Below are 15383 nucleotides of genomic sequence, written 5' to 3'. Positions count from 1 at the left end.
CAATGCATGGTGAGTGGCCAATGCACTGATTTCTGTAGTGGTGTACTGGATGATTTACAGGTGTGGTGACCTACGTTGTACTAAGCGGCGCCTCTCCCTTCCTGGATGAGAGTTTGGAGGAAACGTGTCTGAACATCTGTCGCCTGGACTTCAGCTTCCCCGAGGACTACTTCCAGGGTGTGAGCTCAGCCGCTAGGGACTTTGTCTGCCTGCTGCTCCAGGGCGAGCCGGAGCGACGGCCCTCTGCAGCGTACTGCCTGCAGGAGCCCTGGCTCCAGCCTCGAAGTGTGATAAACAGAGACGTCAGCCACGCCACCATGAATCACACGCAGCCACCGGCGCTGCCAACATCTCAGAATCATCACACCTCACATCTGGACACGTCCAGACTCATCTCCTTCATCGAGAGACGGAAACACCAGAACGATGTTCGGCCCATTGCCACCATTAAGGCCTTCCTCCACAGCCGCCTGCTCAACCACATCTGACAAATAGCTCACCTGGTAGATGTGACAGCAACTAGCACTGTAGACTCTGGTTCCTGCATTGATGTGGTGTAGAAGGAATTCCTGCTCGTCCAGCAAACTATGGAGGACGAGTTTGTTCATTTGAGCTGTGTGACTGAGAGGACCACCAGCAACATTTCCACAACGATCCCTTTTTCCCTCACAAAGCCACAAAAGTCCTGCTGCTGCTGACTGATCGACCTCTGCTGATAAACCCTTTGACTCTCTCCTAACACCCCCCCCCCCCCCCCGAACCTTGGCATATTGTCACTATGCCTGCACAACAAACGAACTGATGGAATCTGTTTGAGATTTCAAACCTTGACTTTGCAGGGAGAGAAAACCAAGCTTCCTCAGCAAGTTTGGGCAAGTCTTGCGTTTCGGACAGTGTTAAAAAAAGAAAAAAGAAAAAAAAGAGGAAATAGAATACTGTATAATAAGAGTAATTCAGGCTGCTTTCAGTTGAACACAAGAATATGTTTTTTTTCTAACGAGAGATTACTTTTTGTAAATGAAACCATGTACAGTGAGGAAACAGAGAACTGTCTTTATTCATAACTTTTGGAAAACAAAGGTGAGTTAGCGAGAAAGAACACAAATTAGCGAGAAAGAAAACAAATGAAGCGTTTGAACAAAGCGGCACCCATCAGCAGGGTCCGCCTACTCTAGAACAAGATGAAGACCAAAACCATGTTTTCCGGAAACACATTATAGTTACATTCAGTGCAATAGTTTGCTTATCTTTATGCCCCCAGGTCAGTTTGGAAGGTGAAATCATTTCAGTTTGTGACACGAAGAGAAGCTAAATTAACTTGAACAAGCTATTTGGCAAAACTTCTCAGATTTTTACCTGCATCCGCCTTATTTGTAAATAACGTATTCCTGCCTTTCATTCTCATTTTGAAGAATTTGTCTCAGATGAACAAATGTTATTTAATTTGCCGAGAATCAGTGAGTCCGTGCAGTTGGTGAGATGAGTCATTCCCTGCGGACCCACGCCAGCAGGATCTTCACTATGAGCAAACCGCTACTAGAAATGCACTCGTATTTTGCATCAATTCCCATGTGCAATGTTGCAGCTTTAACATTTATGCAACTATTTATGAAGACTTTGTGTTGTAGCCGTATTCTTAAAAAGGCATGTACGTACCTGGTACTGCAATAGATGTCTGTATTGTGTTAACTCTTATGTATTAAGTTCAGTATTAATATCTGCAAAACCCTCTCAGACTTGATGCGGGTTTTCAGAAATGATGTATAAAAAATGTGTATCTATAAAAAATATAGGCACTTACGCTTTCATTTTGTCATTGTTTTTATTTTCTGTAACAATACCAAAGTTGACTATGCTTTCTTTTCCTGCTAAAATGTGTTTTTATTTTATGATTTCTCATGTTAAGTTATAACAGGCCTCACTGAACCAGGACATGTGAGTGTTTACATTGGTTCAGTGTGGCTTTATTTATTCTTACTGTAATAAGAAATTGTTTGGTGGTTTATTGCTGAAAAAAATAACACTAATAATTCACTTGTCTTTTTTGAAGCTGTGCACAAAGTGGTTTGCTGTGTGACTTTGTTTGGCTTTTGTAGGTAGATACTGGTGTATGTCGCTAGATTTTTTTAGCATCTCAGTTTGACATCATAAGACAGACTTGGTTGACATTTTTTTCCAAGCAATAAGTTCTGGAAAAATGTGTTATTGTGGCCTGTTCACCACAAATTAAATTATTGGAGAATGCAGTAAACCTTTGAGGAGACACCCAAATCTTTTACCACCGATGGTTCAAATGAAACCCTTTGATAGATAGCATTCAGCATTAGCAGGTGTCCGCCATCATAGAGGTCTCTTCTACTTATTTTCATTTGAGTTGATGTCTTTTGGTTACAAAGTTTTTGAAAACGTCTTGTTTTTTTTTTAAGTGCCAGTTGAGGGAGTCAACCTAGAAAGGTGGGTGGAAGTAAAATCTCACATTATCTCTTATTTTATTTGAAGGCTGTAAGCGTTGCTGTCTGATTTAGTGTTAAAGAAGTCAATAACGTGTTGAGTTCAATGACTCTTGTATGGTCTGTACAGTCTAAGTCTCTCATTTTGTGTCATTTTTATTTATTGGTGTGGATCTAGGTTTCCCAAAATCATGGTGTTAATCAGTTTATCAAATCCTATTAAAGCCTATTCATGGAAGAATTATGATCCAAGTAATAAAATGCCTTTGGGAAACCCAGCCTATACATGATGTAAAGATGTACAGAGAGGGTTGGGCAGTTTGCCCACACACCCAGGATGTAAACCTCATAACTATGTCCTATTTTAAATACACATAGAACAAGACTGCAGCAATGTCATTTTGAATGTCTTATTATGACTTATTTTTACTTTTGCATGTATATTTCTTTGTACAGAAGATTGTGTTTACATGTTACTAAGTGTTGTAAATATTTTATTTTGTCCTCTGTTATTTTGCCATTAAACGTACAAGGAACAAGCAGTGTCTGTGAAACTTTATGTGAATGCACAGTCTACTCACATTCACCCACACATGAAAATGTAGGCTTCAAACTTGTGATATTCATTCATAATTTCCCATAACCTTCAAGGGTTGGAAGGCGAGGCGTCGCTGTATTCCCAGCATGAGGCCAGGGGAAACCCTGAACAGGTCAAGAAAGATGAATGAAAAGAGCGATAATAATAATAAAAACTTAAATATGTGACATGATATTTAATATTTGCTTTCATTTTGCACTAGAACCCATGAGAAAAGCAACGCATATGCATCACTTGGGCTTATTTTGCACACAGAAAACCATGATGAATCTGATAAATCAAGTCAGGGGAAATCCTTGATTGTCAACAATGAAAACCAAGATTATACGATAACAGCAGAACAGAGATGTGTACAGCAATACTATGCAAATGTCTTTACTCTGATGAAGATCTTTGTCGATGATAACCCATAAAAAAAACTCAGAAAGGAGCTGTTGCTGATCTTATCGGCCCTCTGCAGATGTTGCTGCCGTGCATGAATCAGTAGACTGTACAATTTCCCCACCTCCTTAACCCACTTCAAATGTCAGCTCCTGGTGTTTTTATAAATCAAAAAGAAGTTACCAGAAGTGTTCTTATGCTTTGATGTACATATAATTATTTTCATTCTTGCAGATGTAACTTGAAGGACCAGCAAAAATTGTAGTAGAAAGTCATTTAATGGGCAGTTTTAGTCTTACAAATTCAACAAATTCAACAAATTCAAATATTTACTAAATCGAAGCTTTGTTTATCACGCTTACCTCTAACTGTCGATCTGCTAATTTACCAGTTCACCTGCAGTACCTGTCTCTGTAGAGCAACTGTTCAGAGCAATGTGTTTGTACACGGAGGTGTGAAATAACACCTCCTTATCAAGTATTAAATCTGTTTTGTTTTTTTCATGAACAGCAGCAGCAAATACTTTGCATGAAACCACAGAGGACATGTTTATCTCAATCATGTGCTTTACATTTCACGCATGAGCTGTTAAGTGTAAAGCTGTTACATCCTGGTGTAGTGGTTTTCATGGCATTGTTGGCCTGTTGCCAAATGCTGCATGATGTTAACAATATCGATTTATCGAATTGTTGTTGGGTTGTTTTTTTGACATTTCTTCCAGCCCCCAAACAATATTGCCCCATTTTGTATCGGCTCTGCCACAGTAGCTTAAGTACATCCTTCTGTCTGTCACCCACTGAATTCAGCATTCAGTCATATACTGAAATCCCTGTCTGATGCAGCTTTTTGTGGTTTTAATAAGTGAAACCTCTTGTAAAAGTAAAATTTCCAAGATACAAAGTCATCTCAGCCTATTAGTGAATCAGATTTTCTCAGTACTCTCTGACAAATACTTAGAAAGTCAATCTCACTGCAGGGAAATGATGTTATTGTCAGCTACTCAGACAGCTTATGCAAACAGGGACTGTAAGATTATTATATTAGATTATATGACCACTAGATGGCGCTAGAGAACTGATGTTGTATATCATGCTTACATGATCACAGACACGAAAACTAGTTGATCATCATGCTTGATTAAGGTAGCACCAGTGAGGTCAGCAGTACATACAGTGCAGTAGCAGAGAGGACAGAGTCTCTCACATGGTGGAAAACAACAGAAACCAATCACTTTTCTTTTCTTTTTTTAAATTTAAGTTTTTATTTGTTTCGATGCAATCATACAAACTGTGTCATTTTCTATATGTATACAACCCCAAGGGGTCTGTGAAAAAAGTATATTTTTATAAAACACATTTAACATTTCCTTCTTTTCTTTTCAATACATCCTAGAGAGGTAGACAAGAACCCCAGTCAGCTTTCATTTTAAGATTAACAAGGAGTTCAGATGTATTATGGAGAAATAATAATACACCTGCTTACAGCACCCTTTATTTTGAGTGAATTACTTAAGTAGGCAACTTGCCTTGGCTGCTTCAAATCTCTCACCCTGTTTACTTAAAAGCCTTGAATATAATATGAAATATTCAGGGTAAGTCCCACAGTGGAAAGTTTCACAAGTGTTCACACTTTTATTTAGAATAGATAAAGAGGTTTTTCAAAAAGGCAATCGATTTTTTTTTTTTAGTCTTACTTGACTTGAAAATTTGTCCTCACACCCCTCTCCTCCTCCTGATAAGAGACCTTAGTTGAGATTATTCTTTAGTTTAAGTCTGTTTTTATTCTTGATTATTTTAATCGTATGTCAGAACAGGGCAAGACAAGTCAGGTCAAATCAATTTTATTAACAAAAAAGGCAATCTGCAATCTTTTACAGTAAAATGGTGGAGATTTTATACCACCATTGGCATTTCTCCTTCTCCTTTTACACGAGCCCACTCTCGATCCCTCCGTTTGAAGTCATTTTAGACAGGGGTCAGCTTAAAAAATGAAATATGCTCTTCTTATTCTGTGTGTGTGTTAACCACCCAGCCAGCATGCCAAGTGATTCATATCAAACGCACCCACCAACAGGTGCATGCTGGGTGGGGCTTGTGGGCGTGGCCTGTGGCCTGTGGCTAACATGTTAAATGTTAAAATATTCATCCCCCGGCGGTGATTTCAGCGACCACTGAGAAACGTTTCGTTGTGGAGGCCTTTCTCCTGTTGTGACTGTTAACCCTTTCGCAGCTGTGACTGCACAGACAGCCCGAGAACCAGAAGAATCAGTGGGCTGCTGTTTCCTTTTGCTCTGGCCTCTGCAGAGCTTAACATGTTTGAAAACTTCAACAGGGGCTGAAGTTTGAATGTTGCTTAGACTAAGGAGGACTTCGTGGTGCACGATTCATCATGGTGAGTACTGCAAACCACCTGTGAGAAATACGTGACTGTCCTCAGAGGGAAGCGTCAGCGTTGTTGAGCTGCATGTGTGTGCACTGCAAGTTGTGTCAAATCTGTACATTCACTCCTCTGCTTGAAACGTGTGTGTGCGTGCGTGTGTGTGTGTGTGTGTAGCTGCTGTGGAGCTTAGTTTGTATACATGTTGTCTGCTCTGGTGATGTTTTTGTTATTCTGCTGTTGATTCTATAGAAGATAGATATGAAGTGCTGATTATTTAAATGATTTGGTTAAATGATTGTTGTTGCACCCTCCTCAGTGTCCATAGAATTTTTATTTCATTTCTTTTGCAATTTTTTGTTTAATTCTCTGAGTTCTGTCTATTTTCTCTGTTTAATTCTAGTGAGGTTGCACAGAGGAAATTGACTGTGTAATTGATTATCAATTGTATGCCCAGACTGCGAGTGGCATCTATGGAAAAATAATATATTTTAGGTTTGGTCATAATTGCTTTGTAGTGTGATGTGTGCAGATTTATTTTATTTAACTTGTCATATCATATAGATTACATAAACGTACATAGATTGATAGATTCACAATGTGCCTCAATTTATTATTTGATTTCTGGTCAGTACAAGCACATCCTCATGAATAGAGCCAGACTGCACAGAACTGGGTGTCACAAGGCTTCAGTAGAATCACCACCTAAGAAAAATCAAATATTGTGTGAATAATGAAGTTCAAAAAGGGACCATAATATAAATTCTCAAAGGAAGACATCCCCAAAATACAACACATTAGTTTACCAAAGAAAATATATTAGATATTTGTGGTATAATTATAATCTTTAATTGAAAAAAAAAGATGCATAAATATTGAGCACAGCAACAACATTTCAAAAATATCTGCTTTTTTTTCTGCTTATGTCTGCTCATTCAGTCTGCATACTGCATATCTGTGTGGTTGCTGTGACAAAAACCACAACAAATGTCCATACAGTAATGCCTCTCTTTATAAAAAAGAATATATAAAAAAACATTATAAAAAATAATAGCATAGAATAAAATAGACATATTTATTTATTCATTGTACACTCAAGTGGAAATTTTACTTAAGCTTCACATTGCCTACAACTAAAAATTTCACAAATATTTATACACTTAAAAACTCCCTCTGCCTCATGTCATGGCTCTAAAATAATGGCATTTTGCCATTATTTGATGTTTATGTATTGTTGATGGTAGAGCTACTCAAAGGAAATGCAGGGAGAGAGAGAAGGGCCGCATGCAACAAATATCCCCAGCTCAAATTAATAACAGGATGTTACAGTTGCAGTATACATCATAACCTGTCTGTGGGTACTTGTAATCTGAGAATATCATCCTGATTATGTCATAATGATGTCATCAGGGTAAATTGAGACTGTGCATTTAGTCTGTGCATGGATGTATTATAAGGAAGTCTGCATCTGCGTTGCGAACAGGAAGTTTAACAGACAAGAACATTTACCAAGCAGGGGTGAAACAAAGGAAAACCACACCAGATACTTCCTGCATCTAATGTTTATGGATCTAATTTTTTGTTTTAATTTTTTTCTTACTTCAAGTGTAAAAATAAATAAATAAGAGAAAAACAAAACAAGAATAGCAAATAAAATAAACAGTAAATGTATAACAAACTCATACAACTCAATATATAACTCAGTATACAAATTCTCATAAACAAGATTGTTAAATATTTACATGTTATGAAAGAAAAACTTAAACTTCTACTGTCTCCATAACACAAATAATATTACCATACATTTACAACTTGTTTATGTAAAACCCCCCATATTCACTCAGTGTTAATCAGGTCAAACTTAAGCAATTAGACAAATTACCACAGAGTAGTTGTTTTTTTTTTTAAAGTCAGTCTTTCTCAAGTTTGTCAAGCATAAAAATGCTGAAAGAAAATCTCTTACAAAAAAAATCTTGCTGATTTCTGTGGGAAATACACTACACAAAAAGATCTCCCATGAGGTTCTGACATAAATCCTGTGTCATAAAAAATGGGAGATGAAGGACATTAACATAAAATTTGATTTATCTTCACTTAAACGCAAAACAGTTCAAATTTACCAGCAACTATGCTACAGTAAGGAAAGAAAGCTCTGTAGAAAATAGGAGGAACAAGCTCAGAAGAAGGGAGGAACTTTCTGCATTTTCAATGAGTTTACAATCCCCCGGCTGATATAAATTAAATACTAACTGTGAGTTGAACGAACGGGGAGCCTATTCAGTCTGCATGACAGAGTGAAGTGATCTGAAAATTAGGTGTTTTTTTGTGTGAAATGCTGATTAATATCAGTAAGAATGTTGCAGAAACATTTTCAAAAATGGCAGTGAAATGCTCATTCGTGCAGAAAGACTGCAAAGGTTAGGCTGACAGCTTTGTTATACACTTCCTCCCGTGCTGGTTGTGGTTTTTTTCTATGTTGAGGTTAGGTGCAAATTTGCTGTGACATATGCTATGAAACTTGCATTAAAAGTTTCCAGCTGTAGCGGGGACCTTTTGCTGTGCAACAGTTTGATACACACAAAACCGATGCATGTAAGAGTGGTTGTCACGGGCGAATAACATATAATATTCAGTTCCCTTCTCTTATTGGTGTTTCTTGTGACTGAGTGCAAGTGGTCAATATCTGAGTTCAGCTCTGGCTTGTTGCAGTACTGTACACATATTGTTTCTTTCGATAGCTTAAATGAGGTTACTGAGGCTTTTTATACTGTGGATCGATTACAGTTTTATTTTTCACAGTTTTTCATTTAACTGTGGCCAGAGGCACGATGAAAAAGCGATACATTTCATTTATAAACAGTTTCTCAACTAAAAATACAGGTGTAGGTACAATCTATTTAATTCTCAACTATGCAAAAGAATTTTCTAAAGTATCAAAAACCGTATTCACAGTAAAATTCCATCATATATTTGTATGTTAATAAAACTTATTTAAAGATATATACATATATGGTGTGCTGCTTGCATGTAACTAGGCAATAAAGCTCCTGTTTCCAAGCTGACTCATAGTCACATGTACTTCCCTGTTATAATCCTTCACTCCTTCACTTAGTTCCTAAAATGTTCTGTTAAAGGCGAAGTCTGAGCAGAGCAAAGAAGCCAAGCGGACACAGTGAAGCGTTTGTTTATGCTGAATTCACCCAAATCTATTAATTTGTGCTGAACTGCTTTGAAATAGTCAGAAAATCATGTTTTATGCCTCAGATTCACTGCTTTTTTTCTTGCTCCTGCTTCCTCTCTTTACTCACTCTCTGGCTCGCTTGACCCTCGCTGCTTTCTCAGTCTTGTTGAGCTCAGGTGGATGGGGCCAGTTTGAATGTTGTTCTCATAAACACTAAGCAATAAATCCTGCAGCACATGCCTTTAGCCTACACCCAACTGTAGACTAAAGTAAAGTCCTAAAATAGATGATAAGAAGTGAGAATTGGCCAGAATTTCCTCTTTTTTTCTTCACAAGAAAAATGCTCTCGTCATGACTTGACGACACAGACAGAAACAGACATTACACAGCAGTGCTCCTGTCGTCCAGGCTGGACGTCTGCGAGTAGACTGATAAGGCCATTCTGTCCTGAGGTATGCAGACCATGACCATCTTACAGAGCCTGCAGGGAGCCCTGTTTATCAACCTCAGCAGGTGCCTCCTGAACTTCTCCCCTACAAACACGTACAGGATGGGGTTGAGGCAGCTGTGCGAGTAGGAAATGGCCTCAGTGACTTGTAAAGCCAGTTTGATAGCTTTGCTGCTTTGGCATCCTGAATAGATGTGCAGTAGCTCCAGCGCTTTAAAGAAAGATGCGACATTAAAGGGGACCCAGCAGCAAAGGAAAACAGCCGCAACTATGAGAACTAAACGGATGGCCTGTTTTTTGGATGACTGGCTGTACAGCAGCCTCCACACAATCTGTGAGTAGCAGAAGCCCATGATGATGACAGGGACAAATAAACCCAAAATGTTCATTTTAAAAAGGCTGAAGACCCTCCAAAAGTGAGATCTGCCTTCAGAGTAGTCAGCTGTGGGATACTCAGGGGAGCAGTACTGAGAGTAAGTAAAAGTCTGCTGTTTGAGAAAGATCATGTCAGGGAAAGAAGCAAAAAATCCAGCCACCCATGTGACAGCCGCTGCGATCATTCCAAAGGACCTCGTCCGCACTCTCATAGCGTACACAGCCTGGACTATAGCCAGGTAGCGGTCGATGCTCATTAGGCTGATAAAAAAGATCCCACTGTATAAAACAATGTGATAGATACCCAGGACCACTTTGCACATCCCATCCCCAAACTGCCACTGGTCCCGGGCTTGGTGGGCGAGGAAGGGAAGCGTACACACCAAGAGGAGGTCAGCAACCGCCAAGTTCAGGAGGCACACGTCAGTCATGCTGCGGAGGCGCACCCCACAAGCAATGACCCAGATGACCAGAGAGTTACCCAGAAGCCCGAAGATGAAGAAAATGGCGTAGAGGGCTGGAAGGAATTTGGCCCCATGATGCTCATACACACACCTCCCGAAGTCACCCTCAGGGTAGTCGGAGTAAGCGTAGTAATCTGAGATGTTCTCTGTGGTGATTTCGGTGAAGGGTGCTGCTGTGGAGCTGGTGAGAAACAGAGGGACAAAAGCAAGGAGCAAAGAATGATTAGGAAGATCCCCTTATGTCAGGCCACTTTGTTGGACCTGTAACTCATTAATATATAATAGAAACGAGCTAAAACATGACCTGTCTGCATGCTGAGAGGCTGGACCTAAAACTTTAAGGCAAAAATGACCTGACCGCCCGACCTGGTGACAGTAATACTGAAAAATGCTGCACTGAACTATTGTTTATTCCAGAGCGCAACAAGCTGAACAAAGAAGGGTTTAGATTGAAATGAGATATGATTTGATTCATGATTTGATTTTCATTAAATTATCAGTCTACACAAATTAGTAAGGCTGTAATTCCTGCAGTTATTTTTTTTTTTAAAAAAGTCCTGTTTGTTTTCGTAAGATTTGTAAGAGTATTATTGATGTGTTATGCTTGTCTATTGCATGGATTAGGTAATTATAAATAACAGTTTACTGATGTCATTATTATCTCCACCAGCCATAAGCCTTGAGGGGATCATGCGTTTAGTTGTGTGTGTATGAGTTTGGCATGTGTGGGTGGCTGTGTAAGGGCTGATATCGATTATTAGTAGTTAATGAGACCGATAATCGATATTTGTAACTGATTTACAACAAAAATTATTCTTTCAATATTTAGAATTTGGAATATAACAAAATATAAGTTTTGTTTTGTTCCAAAACAAAACTTTGTTTAAATGCTTTTAGCAAATGTTAAATCAAAACTGAAATGTTCGACATCATATACAGCAAGTTCCCAGTAACTTTTTTATAAAGTCAAGTGAAAATTTAAATACAAAAATGAAATTAGCTCCCACAGGTTGGACAAGGTAAAAGTTCCTCCTATGCTGACACTTTCTTTGTACTTTTTATTAATTCATTTTAGCAGCGATCATGAAAACAAAAAGCAGATACAGATAATCAGCAAAATGCCAAATATCTGCTCCAATAATTGTCCAGGCCAATAATCTTTCAACTCCTATTGTGATCTAGTGTACCAATCGGCATAATCATTTTTTTGAGCATAACTGTATGCTGAAGAACCTGTGGTGGTTGTCGTTATTCACAGTTGTTTAATAACTTGTCTTACTGACTGTTTTATGCCGTCATTGACTCCTTACTCATTTTAGTGGACTGGTGGGGGGCCAGGTTTTCTGGAAATTGTCTCAGCTGAAAACTATGAGCCTTACCATCTGTTACAAGACACTTTGGCTCAAAAACTGACATCCATTAAAAACATTTGGTCTCAGTTTGAACCAGAGCAGCTGCATATTGAGTCCATACCCAATATGTCATGATCCATGAAAGACAGGCACGTCAAGGAATGAATAAACCCCCATTTTTTGTTATTTTCGCTGCTGTTTTAACTGTAAGGAAGACAGAAGGGACAGTTCCACTGGACATGCACTATTGTTCTGTTATTGTTCTGTCCTCCGCACTGCGTCATATTACACTGTGCTGCGTCTGCTGGAATTACAAGAGGTGTCTAGAGTGGCCATGCTCAGCCTGGGAGAGAGCTTGGTTCCCTAGCTGAGATCTGCACTCTGCTGAGTGCACTTTTCTAGTTTGACCTGTTTTAAACCATATGACTGAGAGTGCAGCCGCCTCTGCAGGAGGAATTTGTTATAGCTGCAGTGATAAAATATGTTTGCTATTTCCCACAGCTCAGTGACAATCTTAGCTGCTGGAAACACATTCAGAATGATTCCAGGCTACCTATCGCCTGTGCATAATGTCTTGTAAACACAGCTGGGATAGTGTCTTTCATATCATCCTGAATTTTCTGTAACAGAAAATGATTTACACACTGTTACATACGACACAGTCATTGTTTCTTTTTTCCTAATAGTAGGCAGTTGAGTTCATCTATAAAAACTAATAGATTGTCCCTTTGAGTTTTGACTTAATGTGCTTTACTGTGGTCAGCTCTGATGTACCCAAGACCTCGGCCATCACAGCCATGTGGTCAAGCCCACCCCAACTCCCCTGTCCCGAATTTCATCCATTCTCATTTAGTCACACAAAAGGGAATGCAATAAAAAAAAGAAACATTTTCACGAAGATAAGCTGCACTGTCAAACAAGTGCAACAAAAGCAATGCAGCTGAGCTCTTTCGGCTCAGTTTAGGAGTAAATATCAGCAGAACAGATGTTAGGATTAATGACACAGAATGGAACTGAAACAGTCAGCATCTTATGAAAAAGTAGAAACAGTGGAAGCCAGGGAGGCACAGACTTACAAAGATGCATTGCAGACTTTGAGACCGAGTGATCTGAGCAACATAAATAACAAATAGTGGTAGTATGTGGAGGTTTGAACTTACCTTGGTAAGACCGTAAATGAATTCTCACTCACTGCGGTGAAAGCCACAACAGCAGGGGTTGTTGCAGCCATGGTCAGCCTCCTGGAAATGATAAAAAAAAAAAACATGACCTACTTTAGGGGGAAAAAGAGAAAAACATACACACACCCTGGCCTGGATTTTTTTTTCTTTCCACTACTTTGACACATTTTAATGTTTCTAGCAATGTTGAGATGGTGAATCCACATTAAATGATTAGATCTGTTTCTTAATCAAAGTTAAAAACTAAAAATAAAGTTAAAAGGTCCATTTACTTTCTGTGATTCAGCTGGATCAGTTTTTTTATATCAATTTTTTTTAAGTATAACTATTAAATAGTGGATCCAAAGGCAGTGCCAGAGCTGAAAGTCCACATACCATGTGTTTAAGTTTCACAGCAGTCAGCTTTATTATGGGGTAAAAGAAGGAAGAGAAAATCTGTTCCTCATCACAATCGAGGGCCTGTCACAATTTTTGTTCCGCCTCTTCAGCCTCATCCCAACTTCCTCAGAAATTATTTGTTGCCTTTCCCTACCTGTCCACCAGAGGCCTTTAGACATCCCCATTCACTGCTCACCTGTTAACTCTGAGTCCTTTTCATCATGTTAACCTATGCTTCCTCGCCTCCTCTCTCCTCGAGGGATCCTTGCATGAAGTGGTGTAACTACAGAGCTTTCCACAGGTCACAGCAATTTTTTTATGCATTCCATGACATAGGTATAACGCCACATCTCCACGATTCTTTTCTCACACAGTTTATTATCACATTGCTTACTTTGTTGTGTTGTGAATACGGATCTACAGACAAGCCACGTGAATTCATTCATTTATCCGCAATCATTAAAGTAAAACGTAGATACAGATAATCGGCAAAAATGCCAAATATATGCCCAAATAATCGGACAGACTGATAATCTGTCAACCCCAAGTTGTGAACCCCTGTTTTAAAAGATGGTTTTCAGCACATGTACATGCACGTGTTACATGTAAAATTTATTGTAATGATCGCCGTTAAAATTAATTAATTGGGGCACCCCATGTAAGAAGGCAATGTCCTCGCTGCAGCGGCCATGGGTTCGACTCTGGCCTATGGCCCTTTGCTGCATGTTGTGCCCTCTCTCTCCGCCTTTCACACTATCACTCTGTCCTATTCAATAAAGGCAAAAATGCCAAAAAAATAATCTTTAAAAAAAAAAAAAAAAATTAGCAAGTGCAAAGAAATTGTAAGCATTGGGAAGCAATTTTTATTTATTCATTTTTTCTTAAAATTTTCACATGATTTTATAAAAACTGTTGCTGGGAACTTGCTGTATATATATGTACATTTGAAAAAGGCATTTAAACAACGTTTTGTGTTGGAGTTTGTTATATTTCAAATTCTTAATATTGACAGAAAGATTTTCCTTTTAATTGTAAATGCATATTGGTCATAAATATTTACGTTAGCAGTCTCATTAACAACTAATAATAGTATCGGCTGTGCAAAACCAAGATCGGTCAACCCCTATTAAAGAGTTAGTACTGCTATTTTTGCACAGTTACAGGTTCCCTATTTTGTGCGATTGTGTTAGGTGATGGCCTCAATACTGTTGCTGTCCATCAAATGCTGATCCATTGTTAAAGTGAGGGATCGTTCATTGGTTGTAGAATTGACTGATGATCAAGATGCATCCTTTCTACAAAGCAAGTTTAAACATATGGTGTGAGGAGAACTAACGTCCTCTGTCATGGACTCATAGCAAGACGAGTATGAAGGGGGGGACCCCAGAAATGTAAGTGATATGAATCTAAATTCTTAAAATGATTCAAATACAGAAACTAAACTGAGAGGAGATCTTCCTTCTCGCTTATTAAGTTCTCGAAAGTGTCACAGTCAAAAACAGTCATCACTATGTCTTTAAGAGCCATTAGGATAAAGTGCACTTTGTCACAGTCAAATGAATTAGAGTTCTTAAATTGCATTGTAAAACCTCATAACCACAACTTAACTTTTTTTTTTTTTTTTTTTTTTTACAGCTGGACTAGTAATGACCTTATGTCCATAATGACCCAGAGTTAAATTAGGGTCAGTGTTAATCAGTTCAGCTCATGAGCTTCATCCAATAACAATTGTACAGATATGTCACATAAAGAATAAAAAAAAGCATTACCTGGTGGTGATGTTAAAAATATTGCTGATGGTGGTGTTCATTCCGGATCAAAAGACTGAGGTGGACGGCCAGATCAAAGAAATTATCAGCTGTTCATCCAAGCTCATTATGTGCGCGAGAAATGAACAGTACTTCTCACACCTTCTTGTTTGTGGTCTGCTAACCTTTTAAAAATACTCCCACCCCCTCCTTAACCATAGGTGGGCTTGTGGGTAAGAGATGTATGTATTGTTACTTCCTGCAGATACTTTCAAAATGCTTACAACCCGCAGCTTTGCAGAGACACAGGTCCATTTAGGCAAGATGCACTGCAACTTGGACCAAACCTGCAACCTCTTGCAGCTGGAGGCTTGCAGAGCACACTTTTACCTTTATGCTTGGCAAAAGTGATACTACTGACACTGCCGTCATTGCAGTCGAGACTGATAGC

The 15383-nt window shown here is 38.8% G+C and overlaps 2 protein-coding genes across 6 annotated transcripts in view; one reads left to right on the top strand and one right to left on the bottom strand.

Moving 5' to 3' along the window:
• triob (trio Rho guanine nucleotide exchange factor b) overlaps positions 1 to 2970 on the top strand; it is a 117832-nt gene extending 114862 nt beyond the window's left edge. For all 3 annotated transcript variants that reach the window (XM_042490614.1, XM_042490615.1, XM_042490616.1), the window contains one exon: positions 61 to 2970. In XM_042490614.1, coding sequence (XP_042346548.1) covers positions 61 to 488 — 428 coding nt within the window. In that variant the 3' untranslated portion in view covers positions 489 to 2970. The remainder of the gene's footprint in view (positions 1 to 60) is intronic.
• A 4586-nt stretch (positions 2971 to 7556) lies between these two features.
• cabz01093075.1 (C-C chemokine receptor type 5) lies at positions 7557 to 15071 on the bottom strand. 3 transcript variants are annotated; one of them, XM_042489219.1, is made up of 3 exons: positions 14954 to 15071; positions 12786 to 12866; positions 7557 to 10454 (listed from the first exon to the last, which is right to left on the bottom strand). In XM_042489219.1, exons 1-3 carry the CDS (start codon positions 14992 to 14994, stop codon positions 9368 to 9370), a joined length of 1209 nt encoding a protein of 402 aa, XP_042345153.1. In that variant the 5' UTR covers positions 14995 to 15071; the 3' UTR covers positions 7557 to 9367. The 3 variants fall into 3 exon arrangements, with proteins under 3 accessions (XP_042345153.1, XP_042345155.1, XP_042345154.1); XM_042489221.1 differs by lacking the exon at positions 14954 to 15071 and adding an exon at positions 13182 to 13193; XM_042489220.1 differs by lacking the exon at positions 14954 to 15071 and adding an exon at positions 13079 to 13169.
• Positions 15072 to 15383: the final 312 nt, after the last annotated feature.

The sequence above is a fragment of the Plectropomus leopardus genome, chromosome 7, assembly GCF_008729295.1.
Source record: "Plectropomus leopardus isolate mb chromosome 7, YSFRI_Pleo_2.0, whole genome shotgun sequence".
NCBI classification, from domain to species: Eukaryota; Metazoa; Chordata; class Actinopteri; order Perciformes; family Serranidae; genus Plectropomus; species Plectropomus leopardus.
Note: the sequence above shows the minus strand (reverse complement) of the source record. Positions and strands in the feature narration are given on the sequence as shown.